Source organism: Oncorhynchus mykiss, chromosome 12 (genome assembly GCF_057628025.1).
Source record: "Oncorhynchus mykiss isolate SJ-2025 chromosome 12, ASM5762802v1, whole genome shotgun sequence".
In the NCBI taxonomy this organism is placed as follows: Eukaryota; Metazoa; Chordata; class Actinopteri; order Salmoniformes; family Salmonidae; genus Oncorhynchus; species Oncorhynchus mykiss.
Window position 1 is genome coordinate 36,692,598 of NC_143033.1, and position 25,285 is coordinate 36,717,882.

The 25,285-nt window shown below is 41.5% G+C and overlaps 1 protein-coding gene across 4 annotated transcripts in view; it reads left to right on the forward strand.

Moving 5' to 3' along the window:
• LOC110537515 (delta-sarcoglycan) overlaps window positions 1–25,285 on the forward strand; it is a 345,704-nt gene that overhangs the window by 231,507 nt on the left and 88,912 nt on the right. For 2 of the 4 annotated variants that reach the window (XM_021623618.3, XM_090192384.1), the window contains exon 2: window positions 20,923–21,108. In XM_021623618.3, coding sequence (XP_021479293.1) covers window positions 20,923–21,108 — 186 coding nt within the window. Of the gene's footprint in view, window positions 1–8,214; window positions 8,672–20,922; window positions 21,109–25,285 lie in introns of those variants that run through there. The other 2 variants (XM_021623616.3, XM_090192385.1) reach the window with 2 other exon arrangements.

Below are 25,285 nucleotides of genomic sequence, written 5' to 3' on the forward strand. Positions count from 1 at the left end.
ATTGACGTGAGAGCGAGCTCTGTTCCATTGCAATTCTACAGACAAAGGAATTCTCCGGTTGGAACGTTATTGAAGTTTTATATTAAAAACATCCTAAAGATTGATTCTATAATTCATTTGACATGTTTCTACGGACTGTAACAGAACTTTTGGACTTTTCCACTGCTCCTAGTGAACGCGCTTCGTGAGTTTGAATTTGTTTACCAAACGCGCTAACAAAAGGAGCTATTTGGACATAAATGATGGACATTATCGAACAAAACAAACATTTATTGTGGAACTGGGATTTCTGGGAGTGCATTCTGATGAAGATCATCAAAGGTAAGTAAATATTTCATGTTATTTTTGACTTCTGTTGACTGCACAATAAGGCGGATATCTTTTTGGCTTGTTTGGGCTCTGAGCGCCGTACTCAGGTTATTGCATGGTTTGCTTTTTCCGTAAAGCTTTTTTGAAATCTGACACAGCGGTTGCATTAAGGAGAAGTGTATCTAAAGGTCCATGTATAACACTTGTATTTTCATCAACATTTATAATGTTTTTCTGTAAATTGATGTGGCTCTCTGCAAAATCACTGGATGTTTTTGGAACTACTGAACATAACGCGCCAATGTATACTGAGATTTTTTTATATAAATATGAACTTTATCGAACAAAACATACATGTATTGTGTAACATGAAGTCCTATGAGTGTAATCTGATGAAGATCATCAAAAGTGATTAATTCTATCTCTATTTCTGATTTTTGTGACTCCTCTCTGGCTGGAAAAATGGCTGTGTTTTTCTGTGACTTGGCTCTGACCTAACATACTCGTTTGTGGTGCTTTCGCCGTAAAGCCTATTTGAAATTGGACAATGTGGTGGGATTAACAAGAAGTGTATCTTTAAAATGGTGTGAAATACTTGGATGTTTGAGGAATTTTAATTATGGGATTTCTGTTGTTTTGAATTTGGAGCCCTGCACTTTCACTGGCTGTTGTCACATCGATCCCGTTAGCGGAATCTCAGCCATAAGAAGTTTTAACTGACTTGCCTAGTTAAATAAAAAAATAAAAACTGTTTCTATGGATTTAATTCTCCATGTGGACCTATTTATCGGTGAATTCTGAAAAGCTTCAAATGATTGTTCCATAAGGTTGTGGTTTTTAGGGAGCGATATTGGTTGTTGTAGAAAATGTTTAATTTTCTTTCATATTGTTATAGCGTTCTTAAGTATGAAGTTGCTAATGTTCTTAGCTTTATCCTTTGAAAATAGACGCGAAAAAAATATTCTGGGGATGAGTATGTGCATCTTCAATATGTACCCATTGCTTGTCTTTAGTGTATTTAACAATATGTCACAAGTAAAAGCCTTGGCTAGCGAGTTGATACAATTCCAAGTCTGGAAGGTTATTAAAATCACCTTCAGACTTAGGAAGATCTAAAACTTTCCTTTTTATTCAATGAATTTTATTTGCCCATATAAAGTCAATTATGCCGAATATACTTTTGTAAAGAATGTCTTCTGTGGGGTAACTGGTATTACCAAAAATAAATGCAAAAACTTTGTCAGCCATGCCATTCTACCTGTAAGATATATGTGGAGATTGTTCCATTTAATTTGATATGCTCTCATATTGTTGTTTAATGGAATACAGTTATCTTCATATATATATATTTTTTTGTCACTTATTAAGCATCATAAGTATTTCATTTGTTTTGTGGTCCACTTAAAGGATTGATGTAGATTGTGTTGTTGTTTTTCCTATTGCCCTTGTTTAGTATTTTCCATGCTAATTTTCTATCCTGAGATTTTTTTGATTCTGAAAATATCTTTAGCAAAAGCGCCATTAAGTTTTCAATATTGGTCAGGTATATCAGGAGATCATCTTCAATTAAGTTTAGTTTATATTGATGTTTACCAATACTGATACCGGTTATATTTGGATCCGGTCTAATTCTTTCTGCAAGTGGTTCAATTGCCAGTCCAAACCGGAGGGGGAGAGCAATTTCATCAGATAATGTATTATCTGTGTATATGTGTGTCTATTTTTGCTGTAGGACATTTACAATATTTTTTATAAAATGTATTATTTCAGCTGGAAAGTTAGAAGCTACCCATTCTGGGTATCAAAAAGCCTTTTTGCGTATCAACAGTCATTATTTTTTTACATATTGTATTAAACTGAAACATGTTCTTGTATTTTTTTTACAAGTGTTTATTTTTTGTATTAATGCCACACCCTGATCTGTTTCACCTGTCCCTGTGCTTGTCTCCACCCCCCTCCAGGTGTCACCCATCTTCCCCACTTATCCCCTGGGCATTTATACCTGTGTTTTATGTCTGTTTGTGCCTGTTTGTCATGTTTATCAACCAGCGTTTTGTCTCAGCTCTTGCTTTTCCCCTGTCTCTCTTTTTCTCTGCCTCCTGGTTTTGACCCTTGCCTGTCCTGACTCGGAGCCTGCCTGCCTGACCACTCTGCCAGCCCCTGACCTTGAGCCGGCCGGCCGTCCGGTGACTTTGACCCTACTCTGGATTACCGACCTCTGCCTGACCTGACCCTGGGTCTGCCTGCCATCCTGTACCTTTGCCACTCTACTCTGTATTATCGACCCCTGCCTGCCATGACCTGTTGTTTTTTGCCATTCTGTTGCTTATAAGCTTTGTTATTATTTTATTGTCACAATTTAACAGTTTGATACATGAACCTAGGAAGTACTGAATTCCATACCCACAGCACTGCCGGGAATCGGAGTTGACACTTGAGTCTTTTTTTCCTCCACTGACTGTCTGATTGGAATTAATTGCGTTTTTTTCTAAGCTTAGCAGACACGTCCTCGACAAATCAAATGGACTGGTCATGGATTTTGATCCCCCGCTACCCTTGTGCCTTCAGAATGTAGACTTTTGTCTGATATTTCCACAGCTTTACGATTACAAAGCAAGGGTATTTAGCATTCTCATATTTCACGGCGATCTGATGGCATCACTCCAGATCCTCCAGTGATACATCCACCCCAAGCTTATCCGATATCAGCTTGATTACATATCTGGAAGGGTCTCCTTTTTTCCTCGTATTCTGGTAGGGACAATATTTTGTCTCAGTTTCTAGCTGGTACAGTACATCTTCTAAAGTTGGTAGCTTTACTTCCAAAAGGTACATTGTGTTGTTTTGTTCGTCCACATGCCCACCCTGTATACATGATAGACTCTACTTTCCTTTCGAGCAAATCTACTTTTTTAACAACCGATTTTAACAGTTTGTGAGTTTTGGTGATCATTGAGAGCATTTTAGCTATCTTTTCATGGATATCCTTCAGCTCTGCATTGCTCTGATTTGTATCTCCAAGTTCTTTGTTTTTTCCTGTAAGGAAGCCATTTGCCCACAGATTGGTTCACCATTATACTTAACTGACCGCTCATTCACTCCCGGTTGCTTGGGAATATATTGATCTATCGATTTTAAAGGATTAATTTCAACTATGCTGTCTGGCTTCAACATATAATCACAGTGTTGATGGTACAAAACAGAGCTACTCCCTCCACATGCGTCCTGTCAGTACAAGCATGCTCCTCCATCTCCTTACTGGGGATTGAAAGTGATTGGCTTTCAATCGCCAGTAATTACACCAGTAAATGAATCAAACACAGTGAGACCAATGCTGGGGAAGCCTAGCTAGTTAACGTAGTTACAGATGTAGGATCTTAATTTCACCAGTATTGTTGCAGCAAAATAAGATAAAAAAATGCTAATTAGCATCAAAGTAGACATCATGCAAAACAGAAAATCCCTGCAAGCTCCTGCACATCATCTCTAGCTGACATCTTTGCTAACAGGTATTGTGTCCATTTAAAATGTAAAACTACAAGACAGTTCACAGAATTGTACATTTAAAGAAATGTAGCCAATTTATTCATTACTACATTTAGCTAACATTAGTTAATAGTCAATCCAGAGATTTTTACCTTTGCCTCGATTCGGCAGTCTTATCCATATCATCATGGCATTTGTAGTGCTTTGTATGCCACTTTGTTTACATACTCATCTCATTTGTACATACTGTACTCGATACCATCTACTGTATCTTGCCTATGCTGCTCTGTACCATCACTCATTCATATATCCTTATGTACATATTCTTTATCCCCTTACACTGTGTACAAGACAGTAGTTTTGGAATTGTTAGTTAGATTACTTGTTATTACTGCATTGTCGGAACTAGAAGCACAAGCATTTCGCTACACTCGCATTAACATCTGCTAACCATGTGTATGTGACAAATAAAATTTGATTTGATTGATTTGATTTGATTTGATAGCCACATTAGCAGCTGATTAGCGTTTCATTTTTGGAGGTAAATACAGGTGAATATATTGATCAGTCACCTTGTCCTAGAGAGATTTATCAAAACATCACATCAGGGTAAGCCTACACAAAACACAGCCCTTATCTTAGGAGTTTCTAAAATCCCCTACGGGAAAATGAATGGTGGAAAAACGATTGGAACCATTTCCCTGTTTGTCCACTAGGTTTTATGGGTATTATGACCCATACTGTGGTAGTCTATTAGCTGGCCAACATTAGGTTACATAAACGTGCAATAATTTAATATAAACGTGTGTAAGTCCGGGTTTTCAGTGAATTTATGTACATCACAACACTGCGCAGGAAAATTCTCAGCAACACAAGAGTGATCAAATTAAGTTCCTACACCTGTAGTTAGGTAGATTAGTTCGAAAAAAGAAAAATTGGTTGACATGTACAGTTGAAGTCGGAAGTTTACATACACCTTAGCCAAATACATTTAAACTCAGTTTTTTACAATTCCTAACATTTAATCCGAATAAACATTCCCTTTCTTAGGTCAGTTAGGATCACCACTTCATTTTAAGAATGTGAAATGTCAGAATAATAGTAGAGAGAATGATGTATTTCAGCTTTTATTTCTTTCATCACATTCCCAGTGGGTCAGAAGTTTACATACACTCAATTAGTATTTGGTAGCATTGCCTTTAAATTGTTTAATTTGGGTCAAATGTTTTGGGTAGCCTTCCACAATAATTATAATTTTGGCCCATTTCTCCTGACAGAGCTGTGTAACTGAGTCAGGTTTGTAGGCCTCCTTGCTCACACACGCTTTTTCAGTCCTGCCCCCAAATTTCCTATAGGATTGAGGTCAGGGCTTTGTGATGGCCACTCCAATACCTTGACTTTGTTGTCCTTAAGCCATTTTACCGCAACTTTGGAAGTATGCTTGGGGTTGTTGTCCATTTGAAGACCCATTTGCGACCAAGCTTTAACTTCCTGACTGACTTCTTGAGATGTTGCTTCAATATATCCACATAATTTTCCTGCCTCATGATGCCATCTATATTGTGAAGTGCACCAGTCCCTCCTGCAGCAAAGCACCCCCACAACATGATGCTGCCACCCCCGTGCTGCATGGTCGGGATGGTGTTCTTCGGCTTGCAAGCCTCCTTCTTTCTCCTACAAACATAACGATCGTCATTATGGCCAAACAGTTCTATTTTTGTTTCAACCAACCAGAGGACATTTCTCCAAAAAGTACAACCTTTGTTCCCATGTGCAGTTGTAAACCGTAGTCTGGCTTTTTTTATGGTTGTTTTGGAGCAGTGGCTTCTTCCTTGCTGAGCGGCCTTTCATGTTATGTCGATATAAGACTCGTTTTACTGTGCATATAGATACTTTTGTACCTGTTTCCTCCATCATCTTCACAAGGTCCTTTGCTGTTGTTCTGGGATTGATTTGCACTTTTCGCACCACAGTACGTTCATCACTAGGAGACGGAACGCATCTCCTGTGGTATGATGGCTGCATGGTCCCATGGTGTTTATACTTGCATACTATTGTTTGTACAGATTAATGTGGTACCTTCAGGCATTTGAAATTGATCCCATTGATGAAACACACTTATGGAGGTCTACAATTTTTTTCTAAGGTCTTGGTTGATTTCTTTTGATTTTCCCATGATGTCAAGCAAAGAGGCACTGAGTTTGAAGGTAGGCCTTGAAATACATCCACAGTTACACCTCTAATTGTCTCAAAATATGTCAATTCGCCTATCAGAAGCTTCTAAAGCCATGACATAATTTTCTGGAATTTTCCAAGCTGTTTAAAGGCACAGTCAAATGAGTGTATGTAAACGTCTGACCCACTGGAATTGTGGTACAGTGAATTATAAGTGAAATATTCTGTCTGTAAACAATTGTTGGAAAAATTACTTGTGTCATGCACAAAGTAGATCCTAACCTACTTGCCAAAACTATAGTTTGTTATCAAGGAAATTGTGGAGTGGTTGAAAAACAAGTTGTAATGACAACCAACTGTAACTATATGTATTCACTCACATATGATTGTAATAGTCAGCTAATGTTTTGACATTTTCTGTTGGTTTAATAGAGTAGCTTTATGATCAGACAATATTCGAATCCTTTCAATATTGTGATTGAGTGCCCCGTAATACCATATTTGATGAATTGTGAAATCATAATCGTGACACAAATAATCAGGGAATTACAGGCCTATATTTCAGAAGTAGAGCAGGTGTTTGGAAGGCAAATAGCGAGAGAGTAGTGAATGTTGGTAGAAGAATGAAAACCGGTATTTATTCATGATGACATCTGTGTCACAATCCATATTTACCAAAGCTCCATGTGTTTGGACCAGCTCTAAATCCTGTTGCTGGAATCTCACTCTAATTGGTTGTTTTCAAACACATGTCAGAATAAAGAAAGAGCCCTGGGAGGATCCGCAGCCAATTCTAGCCCAGATATACACATAACTGGTTGGGGAATTGTCTCCGAGGAGGGATTCACACAACAACATAATAAGACCAGGAGTAAGCAAAAGCTTTCCCCTCCTGAAACTCAGACATACTCTTGTTTTGGTGTTCTATCTCTTCTATCCCTGGATCGTTCCACCAGTTCGGTGCCTTTTAAGAAGTATAACTTAAAAATAAGGGATTTCACCTCATTTTAACATTCTGTGATAAAAAGCAGATGTTCAACTTAATAAAAAAAAGTTTCCCTAATAAATTAACATAGTTAGTGTCTATTAAGTGCCAAATAATTGTATCAGGGATTGTCGAATTCTTCTTAAAAATGTCATGAATCTCCTTGTGACAGGCTGGTTGTGTCCTACAGGGAGGGGCAATGTGTAACAGTATGGGTAACAGGGTTGATATGTTATGCTCGACCCGCTCAGTTTTCCACCAGAAAATTGCCAAAAATAGTACATCCAGCTCACCTACTTTTTAATCTATGATTTGACTATTAGATATTCAATGTTTCTTTTGAAAAATATATATTTAAAAAGGAATAGTTTCACCATATTAGAATGAGAGTTCAGCTCACGTAATAGGGTTGACCTTGAAATGAGGGACAGACATAAATTAATCACTAATGACATGATCAATGATAATCTTCTGAAATGATTTTGTCAAAGCAGACAAATAACCAGGTCTTTACAATGAATGTTAAACTTGGAGACATTTTGGAATTAAGTGGGTTAAAATCTTCCTAGAAGTGACACAGGGTTGATGGAGGGATATGGCAAAATGCTCAACTTCAGAACTTTATCAAGCCTATATTCATATAAAACATCTGATTTATTGTATTATCCATGGGGTCTATATTAAAGGGCACTTCATTTCACATAACAGGCTTTTAAAATTGTTTTACAATTTCTACTTAAAATATAAAATGGACGCAAAAGGCACTAATTTCATGGAACACCCCCGTCTTCACAGCTTCCTCTTGGAATCTTTAAATATTTTGTTAAAACAGGAAAATAGATCTCCCCAGATGTATTCAAACAGCAGGCTACATCCTCACAAGCAAGTCAAAAAGCTGAGGAGTGTTGTCTCTCTTACTGCAGGCCTGTTAGGTAGTTCCCTTTATTGAAAAAATTATAATCAACCAAAGCGGTTGAAGCTCCATATCACCAAACAACAACAATAACAACACCATGCATTCCCTGGTGTCCGTGGGCCGTCTTCACTGACCACTTAAAATGCTGAACGGGCTGTGCCTGTTAAACAATGATTACTATTATTCATCTGCTCTGACCACACTGTGGGTATGGCTGGTAGGAGAAAAAAAGAAAGTGCTGTGTAGGAAAAGCTTTGTGGTTATTTCCTCCCTTGCTAGACAGACTGGCAGGCCACAGCATATTAAGTGGAGGAGGGGAATGTATTTTTTCTATTCTTCCAGTCCCTCTTTCACACACACACACATACACACACACACCATCAGAAAGGCTTGTCACAATCCAGGCAGCCTTGCCTCTTTAACTTCCCACATGTGTCTGGGCTTCTAAATCTGTCTGGCGACCATAAGGCTGTAACTCAGCCCTAGCAGCCTTAGCAGAGTGGTGCAGAATCTCCAGTCCCCACGAGTTGCAGAGCAGAGTGGAGTAGAGTAGCCTCCAACGAGACCTCTTGGATAACGGAGTGTGCGTAGTGTCCAGGAAATACTTCACGACTTGGGCAGGGACATGTTATTGGAAAAGCTGACAAGGGGGCTGCCTGGAGTCTGTCATGCAGCTTTTTAAGAGGAGCTCAATCTCCTTTTATCTGCCTGACACACCCTGATTTAGTGAGAGATCACTGAGAGCCCTGAGTGAGAGACAGAGAGAAGGATAGGAGAAGGAGAGCAAGACAGGGGGAGAGGTAAGTTTTTTTTCCACTCAGTTCCTGTCTTTTGTTTTACAGGGACTTTTAAGTTTGCTACTCATAATGTTGAGTGATGGAATGGGGAGTAGGCGTGAAGAAGACTGCTCTTTATTTAGAACACTATTGCCTCATTGTTCGGAAGAAACTAAATTAAGTTTGCCCTTCTCTTTTGAAAAGAGTCATTTTAGTTTGTCTCAGTAACTGTTTGTTTTTGCTTCATGTTTTTCCCAGCACTCACAAAAGTCTATTTTATAACCATTGTTCAGGGAGACCTCTGGACTGAGGCGGGGACTGTATGTGTTTCCAGGAGAAGTTACGGAGGCGGATTGCCCAAACTTTTTCTGAAAAATTCATCGCATAAAGATTTTCAAGGGTGTTGCTCTGTAACTCTCTCCTCACAGCCGCTAGCGATCGTACGCTGGGACTGACTGGCCAACTTCACCATATCAGTCCTGTCGGCATTATTTTGTTTCAATTACTTTGCCCCTATGGGATACATGTTCCTATAAATAAGTAACTTACTGTGGAAAGAGTTCAGGCAGCAGGCTTATGGTTGTGGGGGTCCACTGAGAAGAGTTACATACTTTACTACTTTACTACTGACTGTAGTTTCAGCAGTGTAGGAGGGGGTTGTGGCAACTGGTATGTCAATGTGTGTGGGCTGGGCTCGGGGGGGGGGGGGGGGGGGGGGGGGGATTGGCGGTCTTTGAGAGAGACCCTTCCCAATATAGTGTTGTGAACAACAGATGCTGTGTGTCCATTGGGACAGTCCTAAACCCTTATATAGCAACGAGGATCCAAGCAGGTGTTGAGTGTTTATTCGCAATGTTGATATTTGCTGTGACCACGTGAGTCAAAGGCAGAGGGGCGGGTGTCAGGAGTAGAAGAGGAGGTGTGATAGTTAGCTATTTCCTCATAGGGATAAACACAGCCAGGCAAGCATTGACCTGACATGACAGAGATGGGGACAAATGTTGTGTTATTCATTCTGTATAAAGTTACTGAATAAAATCACCTACAGATCTCACGTGCACAGTATTGCCTTGGTGTGCAATCTCAGCTGGGCATTTCAAACTCTATTGTGCATTGTACTGTGCATTCCTGTATTTGTAGTGTGCAAACAAGCCAGATAGGTGTTCTTTCCTCTGTATCAAATGTGTATGTAAATCCTGTGAGAATCTACAGCTCCTTTCCAGTCTGCCCCAGAGACAGCGCTTGTTGAAGATGTCTGAGTTTTTCTCATAAGGATCTGTGCCAAGGCTCAGTATGTAGCACAGACACACTTCAAAATGAGAGCTCCTTCTCATCTGTTTAACATTTAGCTAGACTGTGTACTGATGTTTTCTCTGCCCACTGGAAATCAGAGAGAGAGAGAGAGAGAGGAGAGCAAGAGAGGGAGAGTAGAAAGAGACAGATAGTGAGAGAGAGGAAAAAGTGAAAGAGATTGAGGGGAAGAGTGTAAGAGAGAGGCAGAGATATGCTGAGTGATAATGTGTGGATTATAATTTTGAATAGTTACCACATGATGCCCAGTGCTTCCCAGTTGAGTTTGGCAAGATGCTACAAAAGTAGCACATCTCTTTATATTAGTGTTGTTGATATTCTTGATATTCTATTCTTGGGAGACGTTTAAAAATGGGCATATTGAGAGTTATTTTTCTTTTTGTTTAGTTCTGGCAGTTTGATGAGTAACATATATCCTGGCTTGACATTGTGCAAGCAGCTCCTCCATCGGCTGTTTCTTGTCACTCTCCAGATCATTAGGCCTTCATTAGGGTGCACCAACTCACTGTAAAATATAATTGGGGCGCAGCAGTCAAATCCAATGGTCCTAAAGAGTCACTCACCCCTCTTGGAATGGGCTCATAAAGTTTTTATGATGAAGGCATTAATTGAGTCATATTGATCACTTCCTTTAATATTAATTCCCTAACTACAACTAGTCACCCGATGCTTTTTAAATAGGCGTCATCTGCCTGCACAGGTTATTTTTTGTCTTTTAAACAATCAATACACAGTTTTCCTGACTGCTGTGCTGTTTTTAAAGCAATGCAAAATACTACTGAGTCTCATTCAGATCACTTGAGGTAGAGTGCAGTTCTTTTCTTCATATAACACCAAAGCTTTCAGAGGTGTTTCTCTCTGTAAGTGTATGGATATTAAGTATAGTTGCATGTGTTGTCTATGGCGCCTCTCAGTTCTTCTCCCTCCTGACAGTTCCTTCCTGAGTACACGGCAAACAGGGTCAACTCTGGCCTCTCTCTCTTTGTCTACTTTAGTCTGCAAAGTCCTGTTATTGAGCAGAATGACTGACTGGTATAAAAGGTAATGGTATCAATGTATATAAACAGTCTCCAGTGTGGGATGGTACTGTGCCTACTAAAGAGCTATAAGTAAAGGATAAGGAGGGAACAATAATATATGCCATTGGGGCAGCAGGTAGACTAGTGGTTAGAGAGTTGGACGTGTAACCGAAAGGTTACACGAGCTGACAAGGTAAAAATCTGTCTTTCTGACCCTGAACAAGGCAGTTAACCCACTGTTCCTAGGCCGTCATGGAAGATAAGAATTTGTTTTTAACTTACTTCCCTAGTTAAGTAAAAGAAAACAATTTATCAGACACTTTTATTCAAAGCGACTTACATTCATGCGTGTATACATTTTGGCTGGCCCCAGGAATCAAACCCACAACCCTGGCGATGTAAGCGCCATCCTCTACCAACTGAGCCATACAGGACAACCATGCCCTTCTCAAATAAGGGTTTCATGTCCCACAAGACATTTGGCCTGCAATAATCTATCGCATTGTGCAATTTTGCGAAGTGTAATAACAGCCTGTTATGTATACAAAGTATGACCTGCGTGCAGACTGTACCATCATCTGTATATTCTTTAAATATGACAGCCGACCTGGGTGGAAGTATTTTTTTTAAACATTAAGTTTAGGCACTCATTCCAAATGGTTAAGGTAAGGGTTAACGTTTGGGATAGGGTTCAAATAAAAATAAATAAAAAACAGTGTCCCCAACTGGGATTGAACACGCAACCTTCTGATTCATCATCCCCATCCACAATGTGCTAGCAAAACCCAAGCATACTTGATGGTAATAGCGCTCACTGTTGCCCCTAGTGGCCGATTTTGAAGGCATTTCCAGACATCCTCAGGACATGGATAGACGTCCAATTTCACCTGGCTACAGTATACTATAAAATGCTATACTACACATGATCAAGGGATACTACAGTGCGTAGTGTAGTATTCTCCAGTATACTAAACAATTCTAAAGTAAGCAATACAGTATCAAGGGATACAGTGGGTAGTATAGTATCCTCCAGTATAATACAAAATTGTATAGTAAGTATTACACATAATCAAGAGATTCTACAGTGTGGAATATAGTATTCTACAGTGTACTAAGTTTACTACAAAATGATATAGTAAGTACTATAATATTCTATAGTAAACTGTATTCTTTTTTAATGTGGGTTACTTGGGAAATGTTTTAGGTTTTTATCAGGGTGCTCCTGAAAAGCATTGGGATTGTGTTTTGTCTAATTCTACTGTAAGCACTATGTAAATGCACACAGGGAAAGGGAGCAATACTTGGCTCTCTGAGTAATATTTTGTGATTTTAGTGGTGAGAGAACTAGTATGCCATCTGGTTAAAGACAGCTTTCAGCTCCTGGTGTTTCATATTCTCTGGCTCCATGCTAACCATTTATTGTAAGAGATGGGTATGAAACAACAGTGGGTATCTATAGCTATTTATAGATAGCTGATAGTTGTTTTTCTATATTTTTCATTATATTTTCATTTCATGTACTGTTTTTGCATGGCATGTACTGTGTACAATTTTGATTATAAGCTGAAATGTCAGTATACTGTCTCCTGCAACATGTGTGAATGTCACAATATTAATGAGCAACAGACTCATTTCAATACAGCTTTCCACATCATAGCCCTGCTCCAGAGACTCTTCTTGGATGCAATTGTTGTACACTGTTTACACCACAGTGGCTGTGACCTGTTATTAAAAAAACTGCACAGTGCTTATGACAATCTAAGGATTAAGGTTTTAACCTCTCACAGTATAGAGAGCAAGCGAGAGAAAAGATTCCAGCGCAGAGAAATGCAATTTGCCATCACTGTCTTTTCCCAAGGGAGGGAGGCGATAGGAGGCGAGGGGTGTTGTGCGCTTGACTCCCTCTGACCTGTCACCACATTATAGGCTGATCTGTGGGAGGGTTTCTCTGCTCCATCTTTCTCTCTCTGCTCCTTTTCTCTCTCTCTCTCTCTCTCTCTCTTTTCCCATGTCTTAATCACAGTGGGGCGCTGCTCCTCTCAACCCCTAGCCCATGTAATCCCCCCCCCCAATTTTTTTTAAAAGTAGTGTCAGTTTAAAGCAGATTTAAATAGTTTGGCTGAGATCTACTCTGCTCTGCTTGCGGTCGCTCAGATATGCAGCGAGACCTACAGTAAATCAAATAATATTATGGCAATTGTAGGGCTTTTTAACTTTGGTGACCTAAAAATCAATACATGAAGAGAAGTACATTTGGCCTGTACTGCAACAGCATTGATGTTTCTTCCCAAACTGGTCTCAGAGCATTTTGTTTGATTCTGTAAGTAAATCCGAGATGCCCATTTTATTTGTTTTATTTTATTTCACCTTTATTTAAGCAGGTAGGCTAGTTGAGAACAAGTTCTCATTTACAACTGCGACCTGGCCAAGATAAAGCATAGCAGTGTGAACAGACAACACAGAGTTACACATGGAGTAAACAATTAACAAGTCAATAACACAGTAGAAAAAAAGAGAGTCTATATACATTGTGTGCAAAAGGCATGAGGAGGTAGGCGAATAGTTACAATTTAGCATATTAACACTGGAGTGATAAATGATCAGATGGTCATGTGCAGGTAGAGATACTGGTGTGCAAAAGAGCAGAAAAGTAAATAAATAAAAACAGTATGGGGATGAGGTAGGTGAATTGGTTGGGCTATTTACCGATGGACTATGTACAGCTGCAGCGATTGGTTAGCTGCTCAGATAGCAGATGTTTAAAGTTGGTGAGGGAGATAAAAGTCTCCAGCTTCAATTATTTTTGCAGTTCGTTCCAGTCACAGGCAGCAGAGAACTGTAAGGAAAGGCGGCCAAATGAGGTGTTGACTTTAGGGATGATCAGTGAGATACACCTGCTGGAGCGTGTGCTACGGGTGGGTGTTGCCATCGTGACCAGTGAACTGAGATAAGGCGGAGCTTTACCAAGCATGGACTTGTAGATAACCTCGAGCCAGTGGGTCTGGCGACGAATATGTAGCGAGGGCCAGCCAACTAGAGCATACAGGTCGCAGTGGTGGGTGGTATAAGGTGCTTTAGTAACAAAGCGGATGGCACTGTGATAAACTGCATCCAGTTTGCTGAGGAGAGTATTGGAAGCCATTTTGTAGATGACATCGCCGAAGTCGAGGATCAGTAGGATAGTCAGTTTTACTAGGGTAAGTTTGGCGGCGTGAGTGAAGGAGGCTTTGTTGCGAAATAGAAAGCCGATTCTAGATTTGATTTTGGATTCGAGATGTTTGATATGAGTCTGGAAGGAGAGGTTACAGTCTAGCCAGACACCTACGTACTTATAGATGTCCACATATTCTAGGTCAGAACCATCCAGGGTGGTGATGCTAGTCGGGCGTGCGGGTGCAGGCAGCGAACAGTTGAAAAGCATGCATTTGGTTTTACTAGCGTTTAAGAGCAGTTGGAGGTCACGGAAGGAGTGTTGTATGGCATTGAAGCTCGTTTGGAGGTTAGATAGCACAGTGTCCAAGGAAGGGCCAGAAGTATACAGAATGGTGTCGTCTGCGTAGAGGTGGATCAGGGAATCGCCCGCAGCAAGAGCAACATCATTGAGAGAAATACAGAGAAAAGAGTCGGCCTGAGAATTGAACCCTGTGGCACCCCCATAGAGACTGCCAGAAGACCGGACAACATGCCCTCCAATTTGGCACACTGAACTCTGTCTGCAAAGTAGTTGGTGAACCAGGCAAGGCAGTCATTAGAAAAACCGAGGCTACTGAGTCTGCCGATAAGAATATGGTGATTGACAGAGTCGAAAACCTTGGCCAGGTCGATGAAGACAGCTGCACAGTACTGTCTTTTATCGATGGCGGTTATGATATCGTTTAGTACCTTTAGCGTGGCTGAGGTGCATCCGTGACCGGCTCGGAAACCAGATTGCACAGTGGAGAAGGTACGGTGGGATTCGAGATGGTCAGTGATCTGTTTGTTGACTTGGCTTTTGAAGAACTTAGATAGGCAGGGCAGGATCGATATAGGTCTGTAACAGTTTGGGTCCAGGGTGTTTCCCCCTTTGAAGAGGGGGATGACAGCGGCAACTTTCCAGTCCTTGGGGATCTCAGACGATATGAAAGAGAGGTTGAACAGGCTGGTAATAGGGGTTGCGACAATGGCGGCGGATAGTTTCAGAAATAGAGGGTCCAGATTGTCAAACTCAGCTGATTTGTACGGGTCCAAGTTTTGCAGCTCTTTCAGAACATCTGCTATCTGGATTTGGGTAAAGGAGAAGCTGGGGAGGCTTGGGCGAGTAGCTGCGGGGTGGGGGGGGGGGTGTAGCTGTTGGCCGAGGTTGGAGTAGCCAGGAGGAAGGCATGGCCAGCAGTTGAGAAATGAAATTTTTGATTGATTTTGATAATTTTGATTATCATGGATTTATCGGTGGTGACCGTGTTACCTAGCATCAGTGCAGTGGGCAGCTGGGAGGAGGTGCTCTTGTTCTCCACTTTACAGTGTCCCACAACTTTTTGGAGTTAGAGCTACAGGATGCAAATTTCTGCTTTAAAAAGCTGGCCTTTGCTTTCCTGACTGACTGCGTGTTGGTTCCTGACTGAACAGCTGCATATCGCGGGGACTATTCGATGCTATTGCAGTCTGCCACAGAATGTTTTTGTGCTGGTTGAGGGCAGTCAGGTCTGGATTGAACCAGGTTCTATATCTGTTCTTAGTTCTGCATTTTTTGAACGGAGCATGCTTATCTAAGATGGTGAGGAAGTTACTTTTAAAGAATGACCAGGCAACCTCAACTGACGGGATGAGGTCAATATCCTTCCAGGATACCCGGGCCAGGTCGATTAGAAAGGCCTGCTCGCAGAAGTGTTTTAGGGAGCGTTTGACAGTGATTAGCGGTGGTCGTTTGACTGCGGACCCGTAGCGGATACAGGCAATGAGGCAGTGATCACTAAGATCCTGATTGAAGACAGCGGAGGTGTATTTGGAGGGCCAGTTGGTCAGGATAACGTCTATGAGGGTGCCCTTGTTTACAGATTTAGGGTTGTACCTGGTGGGTTCCTTGATGATTTGTGTGAGATTGAGAGCGTCTAGCTTAGATTGTAGGACTGCTTGGGTGTTAAGCATATCCCAGTTTAGGTCACCTAACAGAACAAACTCTGAAGCTAGATGGGGGGCGATCAATTCACAAATGGTGTCCAGGGCACAGCTGTGAGCTGAGGGGGGTCGGTAGCAGGCGGCAACAGTGAGAGACTTATTTCTGGAGAGATTCATTTTTAAAATTAGAAGTTCGAACTGTTTGGGTATGGACCTGGAAAGTATGACATTACTTTGCAGGCTATCTCTTTAGTAGACTGCAACTCCTCCCCCTTTGGCAGTTCTATCTTGACGGAAAATGTTATAGTTGGGTATGAAAATCTCAGAATTTTTGGTGGCCTTCCTAAGCCAGGATTCAGACACAGCAAGGACATCAGGGTTGGCAGAGTGTGCTAAAGCAGTGAGAAAAATAAACTTAGGGAGGAGGCTTCTGATGTTGACATGCATGAAACCAAGGCTTTTTCGATCACAGAAGTCAACAAATGAGGGTGCCTGAGGACATGCAGGGCCTGGGTTTACCTCCATATCACCCGCGGAACAGAGGAGGAGTAGCATGAGGGTGCGGCTAAAGGCTATCAAAACTGGTCGCCTAGAGCGTTGGGGACAAAGAATAAAAGGAGCAGATTTCTGGGCGTCGTAGAATATATTCAGGGCATAATGCGCAGACAGGGGTATGGTGGGGTGCGGGTACAGCGGAGGTAAGCCCAGGCACTGGGTGATGATAGGTGATGATGGGTGAGGTCACCACATGTGTGAGAGGTGGGACAAAGGAGGTATCAGAGGTATGAAGAGTGGAACTAGGGGGTCCATTGTAAACTAAAACAATGATAACTAACCTGAACAACAGTATACAAGGCATATTGACATTTGAGAGAGACATACTGTACAGCGAGGCATAAAGTAATCACAAGTGTTGATTGGGAGAGATAGCTAAAACAACAGGTAATCAGCAAACACAACAACAGCAGGTAAAATGGCAATGACTAGGCAGAGAGAGTCGGATTAACTACACACAGGGCCTGAGTTCGCGGCTGGGGCCGACAGATAAAAAATAAATAAACAGAATGGAGTACCGTGATTAATGGACAGTCCAGTAGGCATCAGCTATGTAGCCAAGTGATCATAGTGTCCACGGGGCAGCAGTAGATGGAACAGGGGAGCCCCACTACGCTAGCGACACAGCGTTTAAAGTTAGTAGCGTCTGCTCCGACGGAGGCCGGATGAAGGCACAGCGGATGGAGTATTCGTCGGAAGACCAGTCGTGGTGGTGCGGCGGGGCGCCGTGTCGACAGAGAATCCAAGCCAGATGGCGAAAGAGGTATTGTGGAATTTAGTTTGCTAGCCAGGAGATGTGCCTGGCTCACGGCTAACTGGTGCTAGCTTTGTGGCAGTGGCGTTAGCCACTATATCCAATCGGTAGCTGCGGTGATCCGGTTCCAAGGTCCAGAGTTTACAGCAAGGATCCGGTGGAGTTTTGGGCTCTAGCTGTGTACGAGTGGGGTTCGGGTGAACAGCTGAGTAGGCCGGGAGGTGGGCCTCAGGGAATAGCTTCGGTACTAGGTGCCACGGTGAGTGAAAGCTAGCTGTGAGCTAGCTAGCTGCAAGCTAGCTGTGATGATCAGAAGTAGCGGTCCAGGGATTACGTCAGGAATCCGGCGTTGTTGTGGAGAGACAGTCCGATATTGGTAGACAAGCGATATTGGTAGATAGGCGAGTATTATCCAGGCTAAAAACAGGGCTGGTATCTGTGCAGAAGGTAAAAGCCGCTAGCAGTGGCTAACAATTACTAAATAGCTTGTAGCTAATTCACTGGTTAGCTTCTGGAGATTCTTGAATGTGTTCTAAAATTGAAAATAATTGCGATTCCGTATCACATTGGGTGAGGCAAGTTACCGGAAGGAATAATCGAATAAAAAAATCGAGAAGAGATTGAAAATAAATTGAAATATATATACAAAAAATACGAAAAAATACAAAAGTACACGAGAGGACAAAACAAACACGTCTTCACTGCTACGCCATCTTTGAATTTAGTATGGTATGTATTCATTTGTGGATGTCCAACACCCATTTTGTATGATATTTTACGGATTACAATTCGTATTATATGTCACAAATTTGCAAAACATACATCAAATTCTAGTTAGGTTGCTAATGTTAGCTAGCTCGCTAACGTTAGCTAGGCTAGAGGTTAAGGATAGGGTTAAGTTTAGGAGTTAGGTTAATAAAGGGTTAGGGGAAGGGTTAGCTAAATGGGTTAGGTTTAGGTGAAGGGTTAGTTAACATGTTAAGTCAGAGCAAAGTAGCTAAAAGGTAGTAAGTAGTTGAAAAGTTGCTAATTAGCTAAAATGCTAAAGTTGTCCATGATGAGATTCAGACGTTTTAACCTTTGGGTTGCTAGGTGTTCGCATTATTAGGCCCAGCTGCCTGCCCTACTACCCTCCTTTCTTTTTTGCCTTAAGTAATCACTTGTCTTATCTAACCATACCAAATGTAACATATCATGGATGTCGTACAGAATTATACGAAATTCTCTGAGACCAGGTTGTTCTTCCTTCTTAAATCAAGTTGAACTTGAGTCTTTGAATCCACTGGTATTGCACCCTCTGTTCTTGAACATGAATACAGATTTTTTTAGGTTTGATCTTCAGAACGATTAACTTCAGTACATGGGCCCTGAGATAATCAGAACACCATTAGACAATGATGTTCAGAGGTATCTTATCTAATTATGTTGGAGGGCATTCTAAGCCAAAAAAAAGCCAGGGAGGGACACACTTACACACCTTGCCAAGTTTCCTTAATCAGGTTTGTAAGCTTTTTGACAAGCAAGGAGTGGCCATTTTGAAAAGCTGGCACTACTAATGTATGTATAAGAGACGATGAACACAGAGCATGTTGAGCTCTTAAAGTATTCATTGTGCCCTGCAGACAGCAATGGTTAATGATGGGCTTCATGGGCTTCAGACCAGCATTAGTTAATTAATTCTGTTGATTGTGTAGCTGGAGCTCAGTTACTTATGACTCATTGAGAGAACACTTTGTTAGATTTGGAGCAGACTCAACACTCCTTAAGTTGTTGACTGTGATTATATGACCTTTAAAATCGATTTAAATTAGCCATACTTAGCTACTTTATGTAAAGTGGAACAGTGTTTCCGTGGAATAAGACAATAAGGCAAAGAATATGGCGAAGATAGATGTTAGAAATCTTTTGTGGTGAAAATGAAGATTAGGACTGCTTGTGAATGTTAATTAGTTAAAAGGGGCATGTGGCACAATATTTTCTTCCCATAATTGTGCATATACAATACACTCCCCCTTAAATTTGGACAGAATGGAAAACTGGGGAAGAAGTTGACAGATTCTGGTACCCGATCCACATGTTGTTTATAAAACAGCGTAGTGGAGAGATGCCCAGTGATTTGGCAAGAGAGAAGAACCAACAACATTCAGCAATGCTTGGATTACCTCTAATCGGAAACAGACTTTGTTTTGTGCCACTGTGCTTTCTTTAGGCTCCTAATAACAGAACAGAGTCCCCCCGTTGGACAGTAGCTATATAGTCAGAGGGCAGTGCTCTGGTGGGCCTCCAAATGTCCATGTATTTTTCCTGGAGCATCAGTTTTTCCTTCTGTGCACCAGTCCCTTTATGGGTGTAAAATACCATGATTTAAACTGTAAGCTGCCTCAATTTTTCCAATCATTCTGTATGTGGGAGTTCTTCCCCATCTGGAATGTGTGGTGAGAGATGACGCTGTTGACTCTGTGTATGAGATGACTCTGTGCTAACTCAGTGTGTAATACGACATGAGGTTTATGTGGCTGATGTACAGAAAGATGACACTCCAGGGGGTCACACAAAGTTAGGATTTATCGATGGCCTCCAACAGGGTTATGGTTAATACTCCAACAGTGATGTTTTACAGAAATACAGTACTGCTGTGTGTAGATCCTGTCTCTCACTGTCTGTTTGTTTCTGTACTGTGTATTGTGAACACACCACCTGGGGATGCTTACAACTGTATCCACATTCATTTTTGTTATATCACCAGCCCACCTGGTGAGAGTCACTGAAAGGAACCCTCTACCTCCTATTGTAGATTGTGTGTTGCTCTTGTGTAGTGCACTGGGGTCCCCAGCCCTAGTTCTAGAGATCTACAGTGTCTGCAAGCCTTAGTTCGAGCCAGTACTAACACCCCATATTCAATTAATCAAGCTCTTAGTCTGTGTATGTACAGTTCTGCTCTAAACTCAAAGTTTACTTTGGAAAATGTAAGATTGATGCCAATCTGGAGATGTGCAATAAGTGGTAAACAAAACTTAATTGAATGTAATTGAGTATTTGGTCCTGTTTGAAATGCAACAGTAAAATACAAAATTTTGCTGACTGGCTTTAGAGTTTTCACAGGGGCTGTCTCGTGTCATTTGTTTCAGTTTGCGGTGAATGTGTGTGGTTGTCAAATGTGATTGGCTTTGGTGTCGAAGCCAGACACTCCTAGCATTGTAGACAATAAATTATATTTTGTACAGAGTTATAAGGCTATAATTATGGTGCTTGAAGTGAACAATGTCTTCTCCCACTTTACAGGCAGACAATTAGAATCATCATTAATGGACACTATCAGCACATCAATGGTGCAGAGAGAGAGTAATGGAGATATAGAAAGCTTATGGGACAATGTGTTAGGAATCAAACTAACTAAATTGTATTTTATTGTGCTCAAACTCAATGGCTGACTATGGCTTCAACAGTAGGGCCAGAATGTACGCTTTTGGGAGTGTGATAGTTTCAGAATACATCTTCTTTACTTTCAGGAAGTCACTTATCCTCTTCTTCTTCTCTTGCAGATGACCCAAGAACAGTGCACTCATAGGAACAATGTCCAGAGCTCAGAGAAACCACATGTGTACAAAGTGGGGATTTATGGCTGGCGGAAACGTTGCCTTTACTTCTTCGTGCTCCTGTTAATGATCCTGATCCTGGTCAACCTTGCTTTAACCATCTGGATACTAAAGGTCATGAACTTCACCATTGTAAGTCTTCCTCCTTACCTGCTTTTTACTTGGGATTTGCTTTTATGACTGTGCTCTAGCGGAATTGATTATTGTATTTGCTTAGAAGTGTACTGGAATAATAGGGTTTTTCTCCATGGGGGGCTATAATGACAGGCCAGTAATTACAAGCTGTGGCGTTTTAGCCCGCCGCCTTAATTTTCCCTCACAGTGGTCGATCTGCTACGGTGTTAGTCCACGTAGCTAACTCCATGCTAGCGGTCTCTCTCCTCCCCTCCTCTCTCCTCCCCTTCTCTCGCCTTCTCTTTCTCCCTTCCTTCCATCCCTGCATGTTGTTAGTTTCCGAGTACCCCACTGTTCTTTTCTTCTCTACCTGAGAGAGTTCAGTTGAGGGCATGTTTAGTATTCAAGTGCAGCCGCCTCAAGGTGCCCGTCTGGAACCAATGACACTGTCACTTCCTGCACAGTAGAGAGGTGACATCAGCACAGGATAGGGGTGATATCAGCAAAGGAGAGTGGTGACACCAGGGCCATACACTACATTAGATTACACATGTGTACCATTCACCTCAATGCCATGTCATACAGTACTTAGCACTAGACTGTAGAGTTTGACATACATTTCCACTGTGTTTCTCTGAATATCTGGAGTGTTAGTCTGGAGCTCAAACCCTTTGAGCCATGTCGTTTGAGGCTGCTTTTTGCTAGATAATCCTCAGCGATGAGTCAGACACTGCAAGGCAGTTAACACACTGTTCCAAGGCCATCATTGAAAATAAGAATTTGTTCTTAACTGACTTGCATAAATAAAGGTAAAATAAATTAAAAAAATACTCAAAGCAATGTGGATGTCTAGTGTGTCTGACTGCATAGTATGTTCTAGACGCTGAGTGGCTATATTAAGGGTCCTAACCTTTATCCAAATAGATCCAAGTGGGATGTGATATCATGGTGAAAGTGATCCAGCTAAATGCCTGCATAAACCTTAGATTTTACCATCATCCTTGTAGGGAAGAAACTATAGCCCCTTTAAAAGCTTCAAACATGGAAGATCAAATATCTATCTTAATTTTTGCCTACATTAGTTCTACAGCCTATGAAACAGTCCACTGTCCCCCGGATAACCCCTCGTAAGGTGTTGCTGTCTCATGTTCCTTAGACGGCATCAAGGACATAGATTGTATGGAGAGTGATTGAGGACAGGCCTGGAGACCCATGGATGCAGAAGAGCAGGTGTCTGCTTGTCAGATTTATGTTGCATTTAATTGCTCCGAAGCCCCACAGTACTGGATGACATGTCAAGGATGGGTTTGGATGAAATATTCAAAGTCTTGAGTTACAGTGAGACTGTGAAAATGAATGTGGAGAGGAGGTGGGTGTTGAAAGGGCACACACACACACACACACACAGACATGGGAGAATGGTCACACACTCATATACAGAGGCCTGCAGGGCAGATTCACAATTAACTATTGGGGAGGAAACAATAAGTGTCAGTTGAGAGACTGGAACTGGTTGTGTTTAAATGACAGAGTTGGTGAGGTCTCTACTCCCCTTCAGGCTGTCTTTTTACGTGTTTAGAAATTGCAATTCTGTGTCTTAAAAGGACAGCAAAGGAAGTAGCTAGCTGGAGTCAGAGTCCAGTGACAGAGCAGGCTTGATGCCAGACCAAACAGATTCAAACATTAGGCCATGTCTCCTCAGACTCCCACTCTACCTCTGAGACCTAGTGCTTGTCTGCCAGCATTTACAACTCCTCGTTGTGTTAAATGGGGATGTTCTAATGCAAGTGAAACTCTGGTCTAGACTGAGATAGATTAAGGTGTACTGTGCACTCCTTGCCAATGTAGCACAGAATGACAAAGTTAACGGGGAAACGGAGACAGATCTATTGGCAGTAGTCCTATCTGGGTTGCCCCGGTGAAATTCATCACATTGTACTGTTCTGGAGTGGACTCATAAGGCAAACTCCACTAACATCATGTGTCAGCAGTAATGGTAATTAGCAACACTGTCATTATTCCGGGTCTGCCTGTAAAACCCACTGTCATACTGTTAAACCTTCCTCATTAAGAGCAGGAAGAGAGATAAGTGGGGCATACCGATTCAGACTGTGTGCCCGGAGTCTAACCTTAAAACATTGGTGCGTGTCAGAGACAGACGAGCCACGCAGGGTTACAGGAACCTTGTCTTCTCATCAACCACCTCTGCTTGCTGCTGCTGCATTTTTTAACTGTGGGCAGAAAGGTTACCCAGCATTTTGACCTGAGAGTCAGAGGTAGTCGTCCTATTCAAACACAAGCCTGGCTGCTCTGGGCTCCATGCCAGGTCACCCTGCTCTGCTTGCCCTGACTGGGAGAGTCTGCTCTCTAATAGGGTGAGAGGGGAGCATAGGGGCCTCCCTAGAGCAGCTGCTCCAACCACACCTCCCAGCCATAGCCCTCTTTCTGGGGAGTGGATCACCACTCTGGGGAGAATAATCTAGGGCCCATGCAGGATGGAGCAGCAACAGCCCCGGTTAACGCTCCACAGGGCCAAAAGACAAGCCTTTCTTGTCTGGCCAGATACATGATGTATCACTCTCATCCCCTGTCCATTTAGCCATTCCCATATTTTTGTGCCACCACCTCAACACCCGTTTGATTAGCACAGCACTCTCTGATGAAAGATAGAGGACATGGACAGAAAGCCTGGCAAGTTCACGATTCACCAGTACCATCATTGACCTGAGAGTCTGAGGTAGTTCTCATTGTTCAGAAGTGAACTTTTCCTTTAATCCCCAGTACTTGACACCAGCCATTACCGAGTCATCGCCCATCTCTGTTTTCATTGGTGCTGCTGGTGCTCTCAGGCCTGGACTGAGCTAAGCGGGTCTGTCATATAAAGGGGCTGTGGAGCTTGTTTTTCTGTTTGTTTATGGTAGGTGGTGAGGGGCCAAGGAGGCAGTGCTAGATTTCTGCCAGACTGAAATGTTTAAAATGTTCTTTTAACCTCCGAGAGGCTGTTTAATATGTCAGTGTGGCAAATATTTTTTTTAACCCTCGTCTCGCTCCACTCTCCACAGTCGTTCTCTCTGCTCTGTACTATCTACTATCTCCATCTCTCACATTCTCTCTGATACATTTTCTCTCATCATGGTACAGCACTGCAGTTTGTCTCTAAGCAGCAAGTCAGAATTATATATTATATTATTATATAACTCATCTTGTGTTGCTTTCACTGGCATCAGCAGAAATGTCTATGCATTACACGGTATAGTTTTGTTTGTAATATATGTGACTCACCACCTGGATTCGGTCTTATGTAGCAAAATTAGATTTTCAGTATTTTTACCTTGGATAAAAGTAGACACTTCGAGCTACAAAATTATATATCATACACAACATTTTTGAGGAACAATGGGAAATTAATTCTACTTGGAAAGTTGATATACTTGTAAACTCACTTTTTAGAAAAGGGCCTTTGAATGTTTTGGTACCTGTTAGAGCTCTCCTTTGTCTACACCATTCATCATTGTTCACACCCTCATAAGCCAGTCCCACACATCTCTATAAGGATTCACATAAGGAAAAATTCCAGGTAAACAGAAAATGTCCAGATAAAAATATTTTATAAATATAAGATGATGCTTACCCAGATACACTTGTCTAAATTGATGGGTCATGTGAAAGAAATGCTATAACCCCCAGCCACATCCACTGGTGGAAAAAATACTAAATTGTCATACTTGAGTAAAAGTTAAAATAATTTCAAATTCCATATTAAACCAGACGGTACTATTGTATTTTAAAAAATTTAATAATTAACAAATAGCCAGGGGCACAATGTACTTTCTCCAAAAAGTACAATCTTTGTCCCTATGTGCAGTTGCAAACCGTAGTCTGGCTTTTTTATGGCAGTTTTGGAGCAGCGGCTTCTTATATGCTGAGCGGACTTTCAGGCTATGTCAATATAGGACTCGTTTTACTGTGGATATACAGTGGGGCAAAAAAGTATTTAGTCAGCCACCAATTGTGCAAGTTCTCCCACTTAAAAAGATGAGAGAGGCCTGTAATTTTCATCATAGGTACACTTCACCATAATTTGCAAATAAATTCATTAAAAATCCTACGTGATTTTCTGGATTTTTTTTCTCATTTTGTCTGTCATAGTTGAAGTGTACTTATGATGAAAATTACAGGCCTCTCTCATCTTTTT